Below are 22,500 nucleotides of genomic sequence, written 5' to 3'. Positions count from 1 at the left end.
AGAAGAAACATGGGAAACTGACAGTGTTGGAATTATGTTGGGTTCATTTTACAGCTAAAACAAACTTTTTATTTTAAGGATCTGTCTCACGTCCGATCGGAGAACCTGGGATTTTATAGCCTACATTAATTGACTTTTAATTATCATCATTGCAACATCCAACCGTTTTATCGTACATTACGTTTTATGTCCATGTCACGCAGCCCTATATTACAAATGAATTGGAAGTCTTATTTAGCAGGGCTGGTGTACAGCTACTTCACATACATTGGTTTTGAAACAATGTAGTAAGTTGATTGTGTCATTTCAAGCTGCTGAACATGAAATATATATACATCAAAATCTAAAACCGAGTGACTCCACTCTTTAGAAGTGTATGAGCTTAATTGCTGTGCAGCGGATGATTTATGTTGTATGTTTGCAGGTTTGATGTTTCAGTATGTTCAGTATGTTTCAGCAGTGCAATACATGTGGAGGTGCTGATGAAGGTCACTGATTGATCTTGGAAAGAAAGTCTTCCTCTACTGATCCTCTCATTCCAGATGAAAAACACGGATGGAGGGATGAATCATCCTCTCGTCTAAAAATACCATCCCTCGTTTTTTTTTTTTTTTTTTTAGCTTTCCTCTTTTAGGAGCTACAGTGCCAGGTTGTGTGTGTGTGACCCATTTTTTCTGGCCTAATGCTGTGAACGTGGTTGCTTATAGCTCTGCGTGTGCTCGTATGGTGTGTGTGTGTGTGTGTGTGTGTGGTTTGTCCACAGAGGATGCTGGATGTTTAAACAGTTCAGCTTTGGCTCGGCAGGGCCGACACCACACCTGTACTTACACGTACACTGATCTGATGATAGAATGAGACGAAATGTAGGTGAAGCCTGGCACATTGCCGCTGCGAGTGAGCCGAACGGCGAACTGGACACTTTGCTTGATTTTATAATGCTCTGCTCACAAATGCATTCCCATTCCACCTGATGTTTGTTGGTATCTGTTTTGTATGCAGGTGAAAGGTATTAGTAGATTGAGTGTCGTTTTTCTTGTGCATTTGAGATTTTTTGGAATTGCATAGACTGGGTGGAAAGTTTACTGTCTTAAACTGTTTAATATTAGCTAGGTAAGCTCACCTCGTAGCCACTGTCGACTGGCTGACGTTCTGATTTTCCAGTCAAACTTGCCATATATATGGGCGTAATAGCAAACGCAGAAAGTATGTTATTGTGTTCATCAAGTTGCCTGGCATCCTCAACAGAGAACAAACTTAAATAAAATATTTTCTGCAAATTTTAGAACAAAACTCCTATATATTTGCTGAGTTTAATATACTGGGAAAAAAAACGTAAACATTTAAACGTGCTGTAAGTTTTGCACACGTCACTGTCTGTGTTTTTCGTTTTTTTAACCCATTAAGTGATGTTTTAACTTATTTTCACCCAGATAAGCAAAACATTGGTTAAGCAGAAAATGGTATAGCAATCTGTGAAAAAATGACACTTGAATTTTTCACAAACAACATCACAATTGCTTGCAGTCAATAAAGCTGTCTAAATTTAAGCTTTTTGATTAAAAAAAAAGCAGATGATGTTTCATTCAGTTTGTTTATTTATTTATTTATTTGTTTGCATCAAGGAATTCATAGCTTGTTAAATCTGGTATAATTAAGCATTCGGTGGCTATGAAACAAAACATTTTTGAGCATTGATAGGTCAGTTAGCAGTAAAGATTAGGCAAATGCACTCCGTGACAGAGTCTTAGTGTGCTTTTGTTTTTTGGTAGTGTGTTGTGCAGTGAACTGTGGGTCATACAAAGATGAATAAGCACTGCGGAGGGCAGTTTCATTTCACAGTGATGTGAGTTTGGCTGGATTTTTAATTAAAAAATGAAAATATGGGGGGACTGATTGACAAGAAAGAAAAAGTAAAAGATAATAGACATTTTCTAAAAGACATTTTCATGATGCATGTGTATATATAGATAGATAGATGTGCATATCAGTGTTTTTTTATTATAAGGTTTGGTAAGTTGGAAGAGACAAAAGAAAAAAAGACACTAATTAAAAAGCACAATTAAAAAAGTATGGATGGAATGATTTTGGATGTAAACACTGCACCAGATCTGGTTAAGCTGGATTAATAGACACTTTTCACTAGAAATGCCCACTATTGATATACAGATGAGTATTGACCTCAGAGTCACTGGCATGTGTATCACTTCAGCTCAAAATGGAAAGGTCACACTATCTTTGTCATAGTTGCCCAGATTGAAAGGTGAGGATGTGTCCAAAATGGGTGGAGAACACCAAACACACAGTAATGTGGGAGACCAAGGATAAAGGATATACATTCATCAGCGAAGAATTCCTTCAGATCTTTTGCAGAATGATAACGTCAGCGGACGTCTACAGGGTGATACTATGGGTGTGTGAAACTGACTATAATCTATAAGATAGATAAGCCATGTTAGCTGGAGATGTTGGAGGTTTACTAGCAAGAAGCTGTAGTGCCATTGTGCCATAGTGACATTGTCCACAACCGCCAGCTCCAAGACACCAATATTAACTGCCCATTGAACACTGTGAAAACTGCTCCACTGACAGTGGCTGCACCACCAACTTTATAGCGCAATCTGCATGCAGTGTGAGTGTAATGTTAGTCAGCAGTGGTCAAATGCTAAAGGTACACAAATTATTAAGTATTATTAAGTATTATCCTGCTGGCCATGATAATGGATGGCATAATAATCCATCCATCCATCCATCCATTTTCCAAACCGCTTCTCCGTCAGGTATCCCAGCAGTCTTCGGGGCATAATAATAATAATAATAATAATAATAAGCAAAAATGACTAGCTAGAAATCATTTTGATTGTTTTTGGGGAAATTGACCGAGCAATAAAAGACAGTCTATCATAATAGATATATCAATAGATGCCTTAGATATATTATATCAGATATTATTGAGTAATTTCGAGAGTCCTAATCTGTTATGTGATGTAAGAGTTAAGTGGACAGTGGGAACATGCAATACAACTAGGATTAGATACTGTAAGCTTCAGTTTAAGCAGTAAGATCTTGTTAGAATTTCTCACTGCAGGCTGGAGCACCGCAGTATTGAATTGATTATTGACCGATCAATATTATTGATGAAGTGCCATCGCCGTGTTGAGGTGTGAGAAGCTTTCTGCATCCTTAGCAGGTCACATTCGGGTTGATGTGCGCACACGCGCACACACACACACACGCACACACACACACACATACAGGTTTGGCATCCGCTGTGAGGACCATGACATACTACCAGCCTGTGAGGGCCCCCTGTTCCAGACCTCTGAGCAAAAAAGTACTAACGCAGTTCGCCACTAGATGTCCGTAGGAACTGCAACCCGATTTGTATTTAGCTGCAACTCAACTTTTAAGAACAAGTAGAACGCTAATCGTGCGAGGACCGGCCACTGATTGGTGGATGCTAATTCGCTTTCTCTGATTGGACAGCTGGCAGCTGAGCGCTGCGGAGGGTGGGCGTGGCCAGAATGTAGGCATGACACCGCGGCTACATGGGAAATGTTGTTTTTTAAGCGTGTTGCGTTGAAATACGTCGTTACGTTACGCTACGTGTTACGTTGAAAGTCGTTTTTGAGCCGTTATTTCAAAAAGTGACCGCTCCGTTTTACACAGCGGCTGCAGCGCGCGAGTCACAGCGGAGCTTCCGGGTCTAAATTCCGAAACATTTCATTAAAGCCCCGAATCTTAATCTCGTGTCAGTCAGCTCGCGGGGGTGGGGGGGGGGGGGGGGGCTGTTTATTGTTTGTTTTTTTTCATGCTCTTTGTATTTTATGCTTTGTTGAACATTATTAGTGAATTCATATATGAATTCAGTTGTAAAGAGCTGTACAAATACGTTTTAGCACCCTGTATTTTGGCCAAAAGTTTGTGGACGGTGCTCTGTTATCCAAATAAAGCATATATTTACATATTAATATTTTAAGTATAAACCTGTAATTTGCAGTCAGCAGTCATTCAATTACATTTTAGCTTCAACACAGCCGTCTGAAACTCACAACAGACGCACAAGATATTTAATAAGAACGACTTCATCTCCAACAAGCTGGTGAGCTCTGTTGAGCTAAGGCTAATGCGGGCAGTACAGCAGTCACTGAGAGCGTCCACTCACACGGTGATGACCTGCTCATTATTTATACAGACAGCTTTACAGTAAACATATACACACTTATACACACTGCTCAGCTCCTCATACACAACACATTCACCACAACAATAACTGCTCACTTCAGCTCCAGTGCTCAACACACACAACACCATTCTATTCATTAACCAACAAACTCAATGTAGTTCTACATTAACAGTAGTGAACAGTCACCTGAACAGTTGTGTAGAGGTAGTTCTACATTAACAGTAGTGTACAGTCACCTGAGCAGTTGTGTAGAGGTAATTCTACATTAACAGTAGTGAACAGTCACCTGAACAGTTGTGTAGAGCTGCACCTCTACATTAACAGTAGTGAACAGTCACCTGAACTGTTGTGTTGAGGTAGTTCTACATTAACAGTAGTGAACAGTCACCTGAACAGTTCTACATTAACAGTAGTGTACAGTCACCTGAACAGTTGTGTTGAGGTAGTTCTACATTAACAGTAGTGTACAGTCACCTGAACAGTTGTGTTGAGGTAGTTCTACATTAACAGTAGTGTACAGTCACCTGAACTGTTGTGTAGAGCTGCACTTCTACATTAACAGTAGTGTACAGTCACCTGAGCAGTTGTGAAGAGGTAGTTCTACATTAACAGTAGTGTACAGTCACCTGAACAGTTGTGTAGAGCTGCACTTCTACATTAACAGTAGTGAACAGTCACCTGAACTGTTGTGTTGAGGTAGTTCTACATTAACAGTAGTGTACAGTCACCTGAGCAGTTGTGTAGAGGTAGTTCTACATTAACAGTAGTGTACAGTCACCTGAACAGTTGTGTTGAGGTAGTTCTACATTAACAGTAGTGAACAGTCACCTGAACAGTTGTGTAGAGCTGCACTTCTACATTAACAGTAGTGAACAGTCACCTGAACTGTTGTGTTGAGGTAGTTCTACATTAACAGTAGTGAACCGTCACCTGAACAGTTGTGTTGAGGTAGTTCTACATTAACAGTAGTGTACAGTCACCTGAACAGTTGTGTTGAGGTAGTTCTACATTAACAGTAGTGAACCGTCACCTGAACAGTTGTGTTGAGGTAGTTCTACATTAACAGTAGTGTACAGTCACCTGAACAGTTGTGTAGAGGTAGTTCTACATGAACAGTAGTGAACAGTCACCTGAACAGTTCTACATTAACAGTAGTGAACAGTCACCTGAACAGTTGTGTAGAGCTGCACTTCTACATTAACAGTAGTGAACAGTCACCTGAACTGTTGTGTTGAGGTAGTTCTACATTAACAGTAGTGTACAGTCACCTGAACAGTTGTGTTGAGGTAGTTCTACATGAACAGTAGTGAACAGTCACCTGAACAGTTCTACATTAACAGTAGTGAACAGTCACCTGAACAGTTGTGTTGAGGTAGTTCTACATTAACAGTAGTGAACCGTCACCTGAACAGTTGTGTTGAGGTAGTTCTACATTAACAGTAGTGTACAGTCACCTGAACAGTTGTGTTGAGGTAGTTCTACATGAACAGTAGTGAACCGTCACCTGAACAGTTGTGTTGAGGTAATTCTACATTAACAGTAGTGTACAGTCACCTGAACTGTTGTGTTGAGGTAGTTCTACATTAACAGTAGTGAACAGTCACCTGAACAGTTCTACATTAACAGTAGTGTACAGTCACCTGAACAGTTGTGTTGAGGTAGTTCTACATTAACAGTAGTGTACAGTCACCTGAACAGTTGTGTTGAGGTAGTTCTACATTAACAGTAGTGTACAGTCACCTGAACAGTTGTGTAGAGCTGCACTTCTACATTAACAGTAGTGTACAGTCACCTGAACAGTTGTGTAGAGCTGCACTTCTACATTAACAGTAGTGTACAGTCACCTGAACAGTTGTGTAGAGCTGCACTTCTACATTAACAGTAGTGAACAGTCACCTGAACTGTTGTGTTGAGGTAGTTCTACATTAACAGTAGTGTACAGTCACCTGAACAGTTGTGTAGAGGTAGTTCTACATTAACAGTAGTGTACAGTCACCTGAACAGTTGTGTTGAGGTAGTTCTACATTAACAGTAGTGTACAGTCACCTGAACAGTTGTGTAGAGCTGCACTTCTACATTAACAGTAGTGAACAGTCACCTGAACAGTTGTGTTGAGGTAGTTCTACATTAACAGTAGTGTACAGTCACCTGAACAGTTGTGTTGAGGTAGTTCTACATTAACAGTAGTGTACAGTCACCTGAACAGTTGTGTTGAGGTAGTTCTACATTAACAGTAGTGAACCGTCACCTGAACAGTTGTGTTGAGGTAGTTCTACATTAACAGTAGTGTACAGTCACCTGAACAGTTGTGTAGAGGTAGTTCTACATGAACAGTAGTGAACAGTCACCTGAACAGTTCTACATTAACAGTAGTGTACAGTCACCTGAACAGTTGTGTAGAGCTGCACTTCTACATTAACAGTAGTGTACAGTCACCTGAACTGTTGTGTTGAGGTAGTTCTACATTAACAGTAGTGTACAGTCACCTGAACAGTTGTGTTGAGGTAGTTCTACATGAACAGTAGTGAACAGTCACCTGAACAGTTCTACATTAACAGTAGTGAACAGTCACCTGAACAGTTGTGTTGAGGTAGTTCTACATTAACAGTAGTGAACCGTCACCTGAACAGTTGTGTTGAGGTAGTTCTACATTAACAGTAGTGTACAGTCACCTGAACAGTTGTGTTGAGGTAGTTCTACATTAACAGTAGTGAACCGTCACCTGAACAGTTGTGTTGAGGTAATTCTACATTAACAGTAGTGTACAGTCACCTGAACTGTTGTGTTGAGGTAGTTCTACATTAACAGTAGTGAACAGTCACCTGAACAGTTCTACATTAACAGTAGTGTACAATCACCTGAACAGTTGTGTTGAGGTAGTTCTACATTACAGTAGTGTACAGTCACCTGAACAGTTCTACATTAACAGTAGTGAACAGTCACCTGAACAGTTGTGTTGAGGTAGTTCTACATTACAGTAGTGTACAGTCACCTGAACAGTTGTGTTGAGGTAGTTCTACATTAACAGTAGTGAACAGTCACCTGAACAGTTGTGTAGAGGTAGTTCTACATTAACAGTAGTGTACAGTCACCTGAACTGTAGTGTGGAGCTGCAGGGTTAACTGGAACAGTGGTGTGCAGCTGCACTGATCTGAACTGTAACTGTACTGTAAAGTGCAAAGTACCTTAAACAGATCTACTGTCTAGGTTTTTGTAATGAGAGAAGCAGCCTTTCGCTTTTCTGTTGTAATACTATTGTAAACAAAATTTTTGATGTCTTTCCATGTTCTTGTCTTCAAAGCAAGCTCTGCTTGGATGCACCGAAGGCAGTCCGCTTTTACTGGAACTTTCTTTAGGGCACGATACTTTGTCAGGTGACGCCACACTGCCTCCTTCTCTCTGTCGGTCCATGGTCGCCTGGGCTGGACTGTGTGTTTACGATCTGAAACAAAAAGCACAGACAGATGCAATGAATTTTAGTTTTTAAAATAAGGTTAATAAATAAAATAGAGGGCATTTTCTCCAGTATTGCAGATACAAAGGATGTCCATACCATGCCAAGCAGATACATATTTACATATCTATCTACAGGTCGACACTCAGTTACAGTGAGATACTCGGTAGAGAGGACTGATAACCTGTGCAGCACGACATGAATGACAGCGAGTACATATATAGCAACGCAGCACACCCACAGTCATATATAAATAAATGGTTTCACTTTACTTGGATGGTTCATTGTAGATGCATCACCGTTGCTCAACTAACATTCAAATGACATTCAACAGAATTTCTATTAAATGCGTCTGAACGCTAAGCTGAACGTAAATAACTCTCTATTGAATATAACCCTAAACTTAACCATACCCCTAACCTCAATCTTTCATGAGTAAGAGCTATGGTTGGGTTTCATTTTAGGTTAAGTAAAAGATTCTGTTTAGGTTTTAGGGTTGATTCAAGGTCAAGGCCTGGGCACTATGGTAAAAATATTAAATCATGATATTTACACATAGTGTTACAGTGAGATTTTGACACACAGATCATTAGTCGCAGCAGATTCTTACAAACTACTACTCAAATACTCTCCCATACTCAGTACGATGAGTAAATATTTAAAATTTGTTGCACTTTTTCCCATTAAACAGCACTAATTACACTCTCTAATGAAACATGCAGTTGGCCAGTGTTTTATGCACTGATGATATCCATATGATTAGAAAAGTATATCATCTATATTGAGAACAAATTTATCATGACACCATAAAATGTCATATTGCCCAGCTCCATTGCCAAGCTTAGGTGTAGGCTTTAGACTTGATTCCAGGTTAAGTTTAGGGTTAGGTATAGTTTGAGATTCTATGGACCATCATTTACATTCAACTTGTATTTAATAACTATTCAGTTGAATGTCACTTGAGCATCTACAATGGACCATCCCAGTAACGTGATCCCAAACAAAAAAGGTTTGTAAGTCAGGTTAACTTGACCAGATGCTAATGATGAGACTACTTTTGAGAATCTGCCCAAGGCCTTTATAAAAAAAGCCAAAGTTGCCTGTTCCACACAACTGTAGATGGACATGATGAAGCTACAATATAGGTGCTTCTAATAAACCAGACACTTGGAAAGGAAATCTCAAAGGGGTTAATTGTTGTAACTTACCTGATTTTCTTGTCTCTACATCTTCAACAAGGTCTGCATTTTGAGTCCTGGAGGAAGGCCTCTTCTTTTGGACAGGGGAACGAACGTTCTCTGGAAAACAAAATAAAAACTGTGTACTGCAAGTCTATACAAAATCATTTTGATCTTGAGTTTGGGTGGTCAAATACACTGGACAGCAGTCACATTAAATTATGTGGTGCCCTCACACCACAAACCCCATCAACATTCTTCATAAAAGCCACAACAACAGGCTTGAGCATTTGAGGCATGGCCTCCACAAGACTTCTAAGTGTTTTATGGTATCTGGCACCAAGACTAACGTTAGCAGCAGATCCTTTAAGCAAGTCCTGCAAGTTGTTAGGTGGGGTCTCCATGGATCAAACTTGTTTGTCCAAAATATTCCCCAGATACTGGATTGGATCAAAACATTGAGCTTGAACTCATTGTTGTGTTCCTAGAACCATTCTGGAATCATCTGCATTGTGGCAGTGTGCACCTTCCTTGGAGAATCTTTGGTAGGTACTGACAGGTATTCACAGCGCTTCAGTTTTTTTCACATTTTATGGTCTTATTCCAAAATGGATTAAATTCATTTATTCCCTCAAAATTCTACATACAGTAGTACCCCATAATGACAAAGTGAAAAAAGTTTGTTTTAATTTATTGCAAATTTATTAAAAATAAAAAACAAAAAACTAAAATCCCATGTACATAAGTATCACAGCCTTTGCTCAATACTTTGTAGAAGCACCTTTGGCAGCAATTACAGCCTCACGTCTTTTTGAGTATGATGCTACAACCTGTGTTTGAGCAGTTTCTCCCATTCTTGAGAGGCAGAACCTCTCAAGCTCCATCAGGTTGGATGGGGAGCGTCGGTGCACAGCCATTTTCAGATCTCTCCAGAGATGTTAAATCAGGTTCAAGTCTGGGCTCTGGATGGGCCAATCCAGAACATTCACAGAGTCGTCCCGAAGCCACTCCTTTGTTATCTTGGCTGTGTGTTTAGGGTTGTTATCCTGTTGGAAGATGAATCTTCGCCCCAGTCTGAGATCCAGAGCACTCTGGAGCAGGTTTTCTTCAAGGATGTCTCTGTACATTTCTGCATTCATCTTTCCCTCGACACTGACTAGTCTCCCAGTTTATGCTGCCAAAAAACAACCCTACATGATACTGCCACCACCATGCTTCACCGTAGGGATCGTATTGGCCAGGTGATGAGCAGTGCCTGGTTTCCTCCAGACATGATGCTTGGCATTCAGGAGTTCAGCTGTGATACTTATGTACATGTGATTTTATTGTTTTTTATTTTAAATAAATTTGCAAAAAATTCAAACAAACTTTTTTCACTTTGTCATTGTGGAGTATTGTGTGTAGAACTTTGAGGGAAAATTTGAATTTTGAATTAGACTGTAACATAACAGAATGTGGAAAAAGTGAAGCGCGGTAAATACTTTCTGAATGCACTGCACAGTGTTGATTCTATTACAACTATACTGCACACTGCAAATTGCACATTGGAAAGCTGAAAACATGACTCTGCTACAATGACATACCTGATTGTTGTTCTGCAGAAGTATCCTTGTCACTTGTCTCCAAATGATCTTCTTGGGATGACGCTCCAGAGGACATCTTTTGCTTCTTTTTGACTGGCGAACATTCACGGTCTGGAATAAAACAAAATATAACAGTTACTAGGAGTCCGATAGAACACATCTGACACATGGCAGAACGGGAGAATCACAGCAAAAAAGTTTTCCTGAAAAATCAGCAGGAGCTGGATATTCCTATCTATATATCTATATGGAAGAAGAAAGTCTGAAGGCAGAGCTGCTAATTTTGAACTGAACTGCATGTCACTGATCTGAACTGTTGGAAAACTGAAAATGTGTCTCTGTACTACTTTCACATACTTGATTTTTCTTCTCCACAAGAATCCTCTTCACATGTTGCTAACTTATCTTTCGGGGATGAAGCCTTTGAGGACCTCTTTTCCTTCTTTTTGCCTGGCAGACATTCACCATCTGGAATAACACAAATAACCAAACACAACATATCAGTTACTAGATCTGAGTCAGACAGAATACAACATTTAACAGAAATGCATTGCGCACACTGGAAAACACTACTCTGATACACTGACATACCTGATTGTTGTTCTCCACAAGAACCCTCGACACCCGTCTCCAAATGATCCTGAGGGGGTGGAGCTCTCGAGGATGTCGTTTGCTTCTTTTCGCCTGGCGGACATTCACCATCTGAAATAAATCAAAACATTGGAAATACAGTTCATCCAGTACATTGGGCAATCGTCTTCATAAGGTCCAGGCTTGTGAGGCCGTTTGCTATATACTGCCCATTGCAGTCACACCACAATGACGTGGCGCCCGATGTCATGGTGTGGTAGGGGTTAGAAAGCTTATTAGCTAACATGTATTTATACTGTTCAGCTAAAACCTACCAATTTGCACAATAAATATTTCTAATTACTTTAATTCAGTTCATATTACAGTTTGAACACATCACATACAAAGTCCCTGTACAAGACAACCATCAAATATACGCCGATACGCTGATATAAACGTGTCCTGACAATCCGTTTGGGAATCACTGTACTACTGACAGTAGGTAACATACCTGATTTTTCTCCATCCAGCTCCAGCTCCTCTAGAGACCGTCCCAGATAAGTGTGATTTCCTTTCTCTATGGCAATCAACAGTTTGCTAATTTTAGCAAGCTGAATGGTGTTTTCAGAGAGTCTGTAATATTCACGGTGGACACGTATATCGTGACCCATGAACTTTGCCACCTGATCCATTTCTGAATTTTTCAAGTTCATCATTTGGCAAAGAGTGTTGGCAAAGAAGCTATGTGCTTCCTTAATCTGGTGGATCTTAAACACTCTGGATGTTTGGCCTGGCATTCCAATGAAAATTGGCGGAGGCAGTCTGACCCTCTCATACGGCTGGTTCCTGAAATTCGGGCAAACACAAAAGGGTTTTCACTGCAGATACCTACTGCAGTTCGGTTGCTTATCAGAATGTCTATCGATGCCTCCATGTCATGTGTGAGGAGCAATGGGACTTTTCGCTCTCTCTTCCCTCGTATCTCCAGTCACGTGAAGTTGTTGACAAGTGACTTTTCAAGTTTGGAAAGGCTCTCGTACACTTCTGGGTGAGCTGGAGCTCTGTTCCGTGTTTGGTATGTTGCCAGGAGTAATTTTGAGGCTTCTCCTTCCCTCCTTCTATTGAAGAGGATTATCTGTGTGAGAAGGCTCTGACAAAGTTTCTTCCAGTCTGAAACACTGGGTGCAACCGAGAGTCCATGCACTGCATCTTTTTCCAGTGCTTTAAGATGTTTCTGCAATTTCATGATATCTTCAGTCAGGGGAATCATTTCATCTTTGTTCCACTTGGCTGTTTTTAGAGTGTTAAGGGCACGTCCTGACACATAGGTGTTCCACTGTGTCTCCATCACCTCAATGAACTTCTTTGCATCCCTCTCTGTTCTAGTGTTTCCACTTATTAGGCACTCCCCTACCAGTATTTCCGCTGCTCTCTTGAGCGAATATCCAATTTTACATGCTAGAGAAGGTGTTCTGTACTCGTTCTGTGAAGCCATAAAGCCACTGACTGTTCTTGTCGCTTCCACAACAGTTTGGAATTTTCCTGGCACAAGGACATCTTGGAGCATACATACATTATCATGGTTATCAATCTCTCTGGCGGCTATCAAAAACCTCCCTAGCTCTCGCATTTTCTGAGCGATGTAGGAATGCTGAAATTTGTTATGTCCGTGTTTTTCAAATAAAACATCTCCAAATTTACAAATGAGAGGGTCATTTCTGACACAAATGCTGATCTCATCTTGATGCATACTATGTAACACATCCTTGCAGCCTGAAGAAACTGAAGATGACACTGGAACTAGGCGGGATGCACGTGACTGAATCCTTTTTGTCTTCTTTAAGTTCTTTGCTTGCCTTACCCTACAGGAAATCTCGTGCTTCCACAGATCTGTTTTAACAAAAAATCCCCAACACTGGGGACATGGCAGGTAATTGTTTGGACTTGCGTTGGCCTTGGGTTGTCGCCAGGTGATCAGCTGCCCATCACCATTCTCAAGAACGTCTATATTGTGCTCAAAGTCCCCTTTGTTTCGAATTTCCTCAAGCAAAGCTGCTCTTCGCTTGGAGCCTTTAGGAAAACTTAGAGCTTGGGCAACCTCCGTTTCTTCACCATGTTTTCTTTCCAAGTGGCGAGCTATTTTACTATTTGGTTTTTTACAGTACAGACAAAAATGTTTCTTGTTCCAGATCCGTTTGCCATTGTCAGTTTTTGTGCTGCATTTTACTGTAATCTTTGATTTTTTTTGTTTTGTTGACATGGACGTACCGTTTTCAACTTCCTTGGACAGGACCGAGCTGGAAGACAGCTGGGTTGAAAGGGAGAGACAACTTTCAGAGTCAGACTCGCTGCCATCAGGTTCATATTCCGAATGTGATGACACCAGATCCTCTTCAGACAAATTAATGGACTCGTCACTCTCTTCCTGCTCAGCCTGTCACAGAAACATTAAAAAACAAGAATAATTAAACAGTCAAATTAAACTGGATTAACTTAAACATAAAAATCTGCCAAAGACACATTTGGAGTCTAAAATTTGCTTCTTGAGTTTAGAACTGCAGCTGTGAGGACTACATCCCATTAGTCCACCAAACAGCCCCAACTGCATTCAATAAAAATCAATCTACAACCCTTTTCTCAACTCATTATAAGTTATAACAATGATCCCACAGACTAGTGGCTGTGCCTCTGGATACAGTAGATACTGAACTAAAAAAAACTTCTGAACTTAACTGGTAAATCAGAGGACTGATCTCAGATCAGACTCTTCCCTATTTACGATCATGGTCACTAAAGCAGATACTAGATCAGCACTCTTACTGGGCAGCGTTTTTGACAACTCATTTCATTTTTATTAACTTTTATGGCCTTAACTAACAAATAGATGCACTTGGAGAAGTTTTGATGATTTTTACACAGTAAAAAGGCCTCGCAGCCTAGATCAACTATAACGAAGCAAAATTCTGACTTCAAACATGTCTCAGCCATCTAGGTTTTATTTTATGCTAAATTATTCCTTAAAATATTCATTTGATGAAAGCTATGCTACATACCTTCTTGTTTGGCCTCACTCGGCCAACAGGCTTTGTGTTCTCCATGCTCTGAAAAGAGAAACAAATCACCACATCATCCATCTACTAAGACACATTTGCAATTCATCAGTAAAGTACTGTAATTATTCTAAGTACAAAGCTTTGCTGTTCAGAGATACTTGTACTACAGCTGTTACACAAAAGGAAATCAACTTCTACTGCACTTCACATTTTGTTGGGTGTAACATGAAATCTCTTCTATCTGAGAGACCAACGCAGCAGGAAACAGCTCGAGCTGGTTAAGCAGTTTAGATCCTGTGTTTTTATGAGTTTAATGGTTTATCTGGTCTACTTGCATGATCGAGCTGACCGAGACAGACCACCAGTATGACCGTGCTTGATTATGCAAGACCGAGCTGGTTGACCAGTATGACCAAATCAAATGTACACCAGTGTTTTTCAGTCCTGGTCCTGGTGTCCCAGCTCCCATCACAACTGATCCAACTAATCAGCTCATTAACAGCCGTCACTGAGTTAAAGTGGCTGTGTTAAACAGGAAGAGCTCTGAAATATGAAGGGCAGTGGGTCCACAGGGCCATGTTTGAAAAGCACTGGACTGTACTATGCTGGTCAGAAGCTACTTAACCAGCTTGCTAATTAGCAAAGGGTATGATTTTACAAGCTGAAACCAGCAACCAGTAAAACTAGTCCTGATCTGGATTTTTCAGCAGGGCATATAAAATACTGGTCTCACCGTTTCATACTATTACAATATCTGGCAACCATTTAAAATATCTAGACCTTTAAACTTGTAGTAGAGATCACTTCCTGCACCCCTACTGCGAATAACTCGTATGAGGAGCTGCTGTTCTGTATCTGAGCTGTGCTGGAATTGAAGAGTAGTTTAATCTTAAAGCGAGTTTGTAACCGGGTCTGTATGTACAGCGGCGGTGGGACTGACCCCTCCGCAGCGAAGCACCAGCTCTGTACTGAACTCAACACGAGATCAACATCTACCACTAAACTCCACCAACCACACACACCAGCTCTGTACTGAACTCAACACGAGAATAACATCTACCACTAAACTCCACCAACCACACACACCAGCTCTGTACTGAACTCAACACGAGATCAACATCTACCACTAAACTCCACCAACCACACACACCAGCTCTGTGCTGAACTCAACACGAGATCAACATCTACCACTAAACTCCACCAACCACACACACCAGCTCTGTACTGAACTCAACACGAGAATAACATCTACCACTAAACTCCACCACCGACACACACCGGCTCTGTACTGAACTCAACACGAGAATAACATCTACCACTAAACTCCACCAACCACACACACCAGCTCTGTACTGAACTCAACACGAGAATAACATCTACCACTAAACTCCACCAACCACACACACCAGCTCTGTACTGAACTCAACACGAGATCAACATCTACCACTAAACTCCACCAACCACACACACCAGCTCTGTACTGAACTCAACACGAGATCAACATCTACCACTAAACTCCACCAACCACACACACCAGCTCTGTACTGAACTCAACACGAGAATAACATCTACCACTAAACTCCACCAACCACACACACCAGCTCTGTACTGAACTCAACACGAGAATAACATCTACCACTAAACTCCACCAACCACACACACCAGCTCTGTGCTGAACTCAACACGAGATCAACATCTACCACTAAACTCCACCAACCACACACACCAGCTCTGTACTGAACTCAACATGAGATCAACATCTACCACTAAACTCCACCAACCACACACACCAGCTCTGTGCTGAACTCAACACCAGCTCTGTACTGAACTCAACACGAGATCAACATCTACCACTAAACTCCACCAACCACACACACCAGCTCTGTGCTGAACTCAACACGAGATCAACATCTACCACTAAACTCCACCAACCACACACACCAGCTCTGTGCTGAACTCAACACGAGATCAACATCTACCACTAAACTCCACCAACCACACACACACCGGCTCTGTACTGAACTCAACACGAGATCAACATCTACCACTAAACTCCACCAACCACACACACCAGCTCTGTGCTGAACTCAACACCAGCTCTGTACTGAACTCAACACGAGATCAACATCTACCACTAAACTCCACCAACCACACACACCAGCTCTGTGCTGAACTCAACACGAGATCAACATCTACCACTAAACTCCACCAACCACACACACCAGCTCTGTGCTGAACTCAACACGAGATCAACATCTACCACTAAACTCCACCAACCACACACACCAGCTCTGTGCTGAACTCAACACGAGATCAACATCTACCACTAAACTCCACCAACCACACACACCAGCTCTGTACTGAACTCAACACCAACACCAGCTCTGTACTGAACTCAACACCAACACCAGTTCTGTACTGAACTCAACACCAACACCAGCTCTGTACTGAACTCAACACCAGCTCTGTACTGAACTCAACACCAGCTCTGTACTGAACTCAACACCAGCTCTGTACTGAACTCAACACGAGATCAACATCTACCACTAAACTCCACCAACCACACACACCAGCTCTGTGCTGAACTCAACACGAGATCAACATCTACCACTAAACTCCACCAACCACACACACACCGGCTCTGTACTGAACTCAACACGAGATCAACATCTACCACTAAACTCCACCAACCACACACACCAGCTCTGTGCTGAACTCAACACCAGCTCTGTACTGAACTCAACACGAGATCAACATCTACCACTAAACTCCACCAACCACACACACCAGCTCTGTACTGAACTCAACACGAGATCAACATCTACCACTAAACTCCACCAACCACACACACCAGCTCTGTGCTGAACTCAACACGAGATCAACATCTACCACTAAACTCCACCAACCACACACACCAGCTCTGTGCTGAACTCAACACGAGATCAACATCTACCACTAAACTCCACCAACCACACACACCAGCTCTGTACTGAACTCAACACCAACACCAGCTCTGTACTGAACTCAACACCAACACCAGCTCTGTACTGAACTCAACACCAACACCAGCTCTGTACTGAACTCAACACCAACACCAGCTCTGTACTGAACTCAACACCAGCTCTGTACTGAACTCAACACGAGATCAACATCTACCACTAAACTCCACCAACCACACACACCAGCTCTGTGCTGAACTCAACACCAGCTCTGTGCTGAACTCAACACGAGATCAACATCTACCACTTAACTCCACCAACCACACACACCAGCTCTGTGCTGAACTCAACACGAGATCAACATCTACCACTAAACTCCACCAACCACACACACCAGCTCTGTACTGAACTCAACACGAGATCAACATCTACCACTAAACTCCACCAACCACACACACCAGCTCTGTGCTGAACTCAACACGAGATCAACATCTACCACTAAACTCCACCAACCACACACACCAGCTCTGTACTGAACTCAACACGAGATCAACATCTACCACTAAACTCCACCACCGACACACACCAGCTCTGTACTGAACTCAACACGAGATCAACATCTACCACTAAACTCCACCACCGACACACACCAGCTCTGTACTGAACTCAACACGAGATCAACATCTACCACTAAACTCCACCACCGACACACACCAGCTCTGTACTGAACTCAACACGAGATCAACATCTACCACTAAACTCCACCAACCACACACACCAGCTCTGTACTGAACTCAACACGAGATCAACATCTACCACTAAACTCCACCACCGACACACACCAGCTCTGTACTGAACTCAACACGAGATCAACATCTACCACTAAACTCCACCACCGACACACACCAGCTCTGTACTGAACTCAACACGAGATCAACATCTACCACTAAACTCCACCACCGACACACACGGCGCTGAATAATCACCGAATATAAACCAACATATAAACGAGCTGCTGTACCAGAGACGCTCCGGCCGGACAGTCAACGCTATAGCAGCTAGCGCTAGCTAACTAGCTCACTACTGCTAGCTAACTAACTTTCTCCTCATTCCACTCAAACCGCACATTTCCCCCGAAATCCGCCCCACAGAGACCCGGTTCCTCAGCAGAAGCTGCTTACACTGTCAGATACATGTACAGATGTTTGTACTTACACCACGCGTGTGCGACTGCAGTGCCGAGCCGAGCCGAACCGAACCGCTGAACTGTGAACGCGCACGAGCCGAACAGCCGTTAGATACACGAGCACGAGCTGCTGAACCGACACGCGCTGAACCGGCACGTGCTGTATGGCGTCTGAGCGGTTTAATGAACTGAAGTGTTTAAATTGTGAAATAAATAAAGCGAGTTAAAGAGCGACTCTCTGCTCTAACACTGAACTTCATCCACTACAGTTAAACAGTATAACCGAGTCACGCGACTCATCTAAATATCAGCTACTTATTTCAGACATGGAGCCCAAGTAGGTTCATTAGAAGGTTTACCTGAGATTCTCTTACCTTGTTCAGCAGCTCTAAAGTCTTCTGCTGCTCCTTTTCCTGCTGGTTGAGGATGTGCTGATACTTCTCCTCCTGCTTCTTGTGATGCTCACGAAGTTTCTTTAATCGCGTTATAAAACGATCCATTCTGAAACAGAGTGACTGTAGGCCTTGTGTACTGTTCACCCCTCACACTGAGAATTACTGACCTTAAAGCCGTTCTGCAGAATCTTTACTGCCAGTGTCTACTACACAATCATTACATCACGTTTATCTGTACTGAGAAGAGAACAGGAGACGCTTAACATAGAAACCAACAGGCCTTTACAGAAACTCCTGCCCTTTAAATATTATTATAGATTTTAAAGTAGACTGAACTGTTGTTAAATAGTATATGTACACTTTTTACACTTACTACTGTTTCTATACTCAAAACAAACAGTTAATGCACCAAAACCTTTCACGACCAGAACGACCAGCAGTGGGTTTATATTAAAGTAGGGAAGAGAACTAGTTTGGCGTTGAGAAGTGTCAGCAGGTGCGGTCACAGGGAGATTCATAGAATAGATTTACACGATAAGCTAATAGATCACCCACACACAATCAAATGGACCTGCTTACACCAAGCCACTTCATGTAATTAGCATCTGGACTGTATCCTGATCAGGATAGACATGGATCTTTATTAGAACTTCAAACATAACTCAGACCTTCTTGTTCCTCTGCCTGGTCAGGGATTCAACCCTGTATCCACAGAGCCTTAAACTGTAGAGCGCAGATTTAAATTAAGGTACCACAGAAAAGTATTTACACATAACACTGGACTACTCACAGCATGGTTCTAGCATGGTTTCTTGTGATTTGTGTACAACTGAACACTCTGATGGTGGGCCTCATGAACATGATTTGTGAATCACTCACGCACCTCACTACAAAGCTTTGGTAGCAATGTTGGACAAATGCCTGTAGATGCCAAGATATCACTGAGGTAGTGATGTTGGATGAGGCTGAGAGCTGACATGCCATCACTACAAATATTGACACATATTAATGCCATGGTATGTCTTATCACTTCCCTTTACAGTAATATTTACAGGAAGGAGACACAACATCAGCTACCCTAAGATTACATCTCTTCTCGGGAGCACAGATACTTGTCATCCATGGCTGTGCATCAGGTTTTAGTCACATGCATGTATACGGGGAAGTGACATGCATCTCCAGTTATGTAGACTGGAATCCAGTCACTGTGTGGGGCAGAATATGTATATTCCCTCATTGTGAGGCCATTATAACTGGTGTTCTGGTTGTACATGGGGGGCTGTTGAATGTGTCTTGGATATACTACTTGCCACACAATATTAAGCGTCAGATGGAGTGCCATAAAGCACACTGCAACTGGAGCAGTACAAATTGTTTTCTGGTATGATGAATCATTGCCTAACCAGCCGACAGTCTGATGGACAAATATGGATTTGGCGCTAGCCAGTAAAATGCGTCTTCACTGAATACGCTCTGCCAAGACTAAAGTTTGATGAAGGACAAATAACAGTCTGGGACACGTGCATAGAAACAACAAATATATACTTCAAACTTTGTGTCAACATATTTGTTATGACTGTTTCCTGCGCACAAAGCAAGCTCCATAAAGACCGCTCTGACTGACCTGCACAGGGCCCCGACCTCAGCCACTTCCTGTACTTGTGGAATGAACTGAATCACTAAATGAGAAAGAGGCCTTGTTCCCACACATAAACATCTGTCCCCACAACTGAGCATTTCAGTCTCTACCATTAAGACAAAGAAAAACAACAGGAGATGTGAAGCATGTCACCTGAAACATTAGCATGTCTTGTAGTCACTGCCTGATTTATGAAGGTCAACAACTGTTTGTCTCACTTCATTCTTTGATCTTAGCCAATTAATAATGCATATGTGAGTGTCTAGTCTGCATACCTCCTCATATGGATAGGACAGTGAAACAGAAAGGCGTAAACTATTGCTTGCTGTGTTTAAACATGTAGCTGAAATAAGAACAACCACATACAGACGGCTAACAGCGAGACCAGGCAGTCCAGGTTTTGCTGCACCACCATCGGCTACGTAGAATCATTAATGGCATTTCAACAACTGGAAGTTTGAGACTGACGTATCTTTTTTAGAACTTCAAACATAACTCAGACCTTCTTGTTCCTCTGCCTGGTCAGGGATTCAACCCTGTATCCACAGAGCCTTAAACTGTAGAGCGCAGATTTAAATTAAGGTACCACAGAAAAGTATTTACACATAACACTGGACTACTCACAGCATGGTTCTAGCATGATTTCTTGTGATTTGTGTACAACTGAACACTCTGATGGTGGGCCTCATGAACATGATTTGTGAGTCACTCATGCACCTTAATACAAAGCTTTGGTAGCAATGTTGGACAAATGCCTGTAGATGCCAAGATATCACTGAGGTAGTGATGTTGGATGAGGCTGAGAGCTGACATGCCATCACTACAAATATTGACACATATTAATGCCATGGTATGTCTTATCACTTCCCTTTACAGTAATATTTACAGGAAGGAGACACAACATCAGCTACCCTAAGATTACATCTCTTCTCGGGAGCACAGATACTTGTCATCCATAGCTGTGCATGTGCATTTCAACAAAAGTGATCAGTCAGTCAGTAAGAGAACACAAAGTCTTTGGGAGGCACTGAATCACCCCAGCAGCCAGAGCACATGTGATATTCAAGTGATATTCAGTTTAGATTTTTTTGGATCTATGCATTGACCTATTCTATGAACTGGAGATATGACGGTGGTAGAGATAGACAATATACACTGCTCAAAAAAATAAAGGGAACACTTAAACAACACAATATAACAAAACTAAATCAAACTTCTGTGAAATCAAACTGTCCACTTAGGAAGCAACACTGACTGACAATCAGTTTCACAGCTGTTGTGCAAATGGAACAGACAACAGGTGGAAATTACTGGTGATTAGCAAGACATGCTCAATAAAGGAGTGGTCCTGCAGGTGGGACCACAGACCACTTCTCAGTACCTTTCTGCTTTCTGGCTGATGTTTTGGTCACTTTTGAATGTTGGTGGTGTTTTCACACTCATGGTAGCAGGAGACGGACTCTACAACCCACACAAGTGGCTCAGGTAGTGCAGCTCATCCAGGATGGCACATCAACGCGAGCTGTGGCAAGAAGGTTTGCTGTGTCTGTCAGCATAGTGTCCAGAGGCTGGAGGCGCCACCAGGAGACAGGCCAGTACACCAGGAGACGTGTAGGAGGCCGTAGGAGGGCAACACCCAGCAGCAGGACCACTACCTCCGCCTTTGTGATAGGAGGAACAGGAGGAGCCAGAGCCCTGCAGAATGACCTCCAGCAGGCCACAAACGTGCATGTGTCTGCACAAACGGTTAGAAACCGACTCCATGAGGATGGTATGAGGGCCCGACGTCCACAGATGGGGGTTGTGCTCACAGCCCAACACCGTGCAGGACGCTTGGCATTTGCCAGAGAACACCAGGATTGGCAAATTGGCCACTGGCACCCTGTGATCTTCACAGATGAAAGCAGGTTTACACTGAGCACATGTGACAGACGTGACAGAGTCTGGAGACGCTGTGGAGAGCGATCTGCTGCCTGCCACATCCTTCAGCATGACAAGTTTGGCAGTGGGTCAGTAATATTGTGGGGTGGCATTTCTTTGGAGGGCCGCTCAGCCCTCCATGTGCTCGCCAGAGGTAGCCTGACTGCCATTAGGTACCGAGATGAGATCCTCAGACCCCTTGTGAGATCATATGCTGGTGCAGTTGGCCCTGGGTTCCTCCTAATGCAGGACAATGCTAGACCTCATGTGGGTGGAGTGTGTCAGCAGTTCCTGCAAGATGAAGGCATTGAAGCTATGGACTGGCCCACCCGTTCCCCAGACCTGAATCCGATTGAGCACATCTGAGACATCATGTCTCGCTCCATCCACCAACACCATG

The 22,500-nt window shown here is 42.3% G+C and overlaps 2 protein-coding genes across 9 annotated transcripts in view; one reads left to right on the top strand and one right to left on the bottom strand.

The window, feature by feature from the left end:
* LOC108412246 (membrane-associated guanylate kinase, WW and PDZ domain-containing protein 1-like) overlaps positions 1 to 22,500 on the top strand; it is a 220,101-nt gene that overhangs the window by 79,312 nt on the left and 118,289 nt on the right. The gene's annotated exons all lie outside the window — the stretch shown is intronic.
* On the bottom strand, positions 7,237 to 18,643 carry LOC119262843 (claspin-like). 2 transcript variants are annotated; one of them, XM_037536231.1, is made up of 8 exons: positions 18,176 to 18,643; positions 14,022 to 14,069; positions 13,237 to 13,402; positions 10,990 to 11,100; positions 10,756 to 10,866; positions 10,399 to 10,509; positions 8,846 to 8,935; positions 7,237 to 7,625 (listed from the first exon to the last, which is right to left on the bottom strand). In XM_037536231.1, the coding sequence occupies exons 2-8, from the start codon at positions 14,064 to 14,066 to the stop codon at positions 7,387 to 7,389; spliced, it is 873 nt and encodes a 290-aa protein (XP_037392128.1). In that variant the 5' UTR covers positions 14,067 to 14,069; positions 18,176 to 18,643; the 3' UTR covers positions 7,237 to 7,386. The 2 variants fall into 2 exon arrangements, with proteins under 2 accessions (XP_037392128.1, XP_037392127.1); XM_037536230.1 differs by lacking the exon at positions 18,176 to 18,643 and having other exon boundaries at positions 14,022 to 14,415.

Source organism: Pygocentrus nattereri, chromosome 29 (genome assembly GCF_015220715.1).
Source record: "Pygocentrus nattereri isolate fPygNat1 chromosome 29, fPygNat1.pri, whole genome shotgun sequence".
NCBI classification, from domain to species: domain Eukaryota; kingdom Metazoa; phylum Chordata; class Actinopteri; order Characiformes; family Serrasalmidae; genus Pygocentrus; species Pygocentrus nattereri.
Note: the sequence above shows the minus strand (reverse complement) of the source record. Positions and strands in the feature narration are given on the sequence as shown.

Coding starts and splice junctions, on each gene's coding strand:
- LOC119262843 (XM_037536230.1), bottom strand. CDS start 14,102: ATGGATGATGTGGTGATTTGTTTCTCTTTTCAGAGCATGGAGAACACA. Junction 13,403..14,021: donor GAGTGAGGCCAAACAAGAAG/GTATGTAGCATA, acceptor TTTCTGTGACAG/GCTGAGCAGGAAGAGAGTGA. Junction 10,867..10,989: donor TTGTGGAGAACAACAATCAG/GTATGTCAGTGT, acceptor GTGTTATTCCAG/ATGGTGAATGTCTGCCAGGC.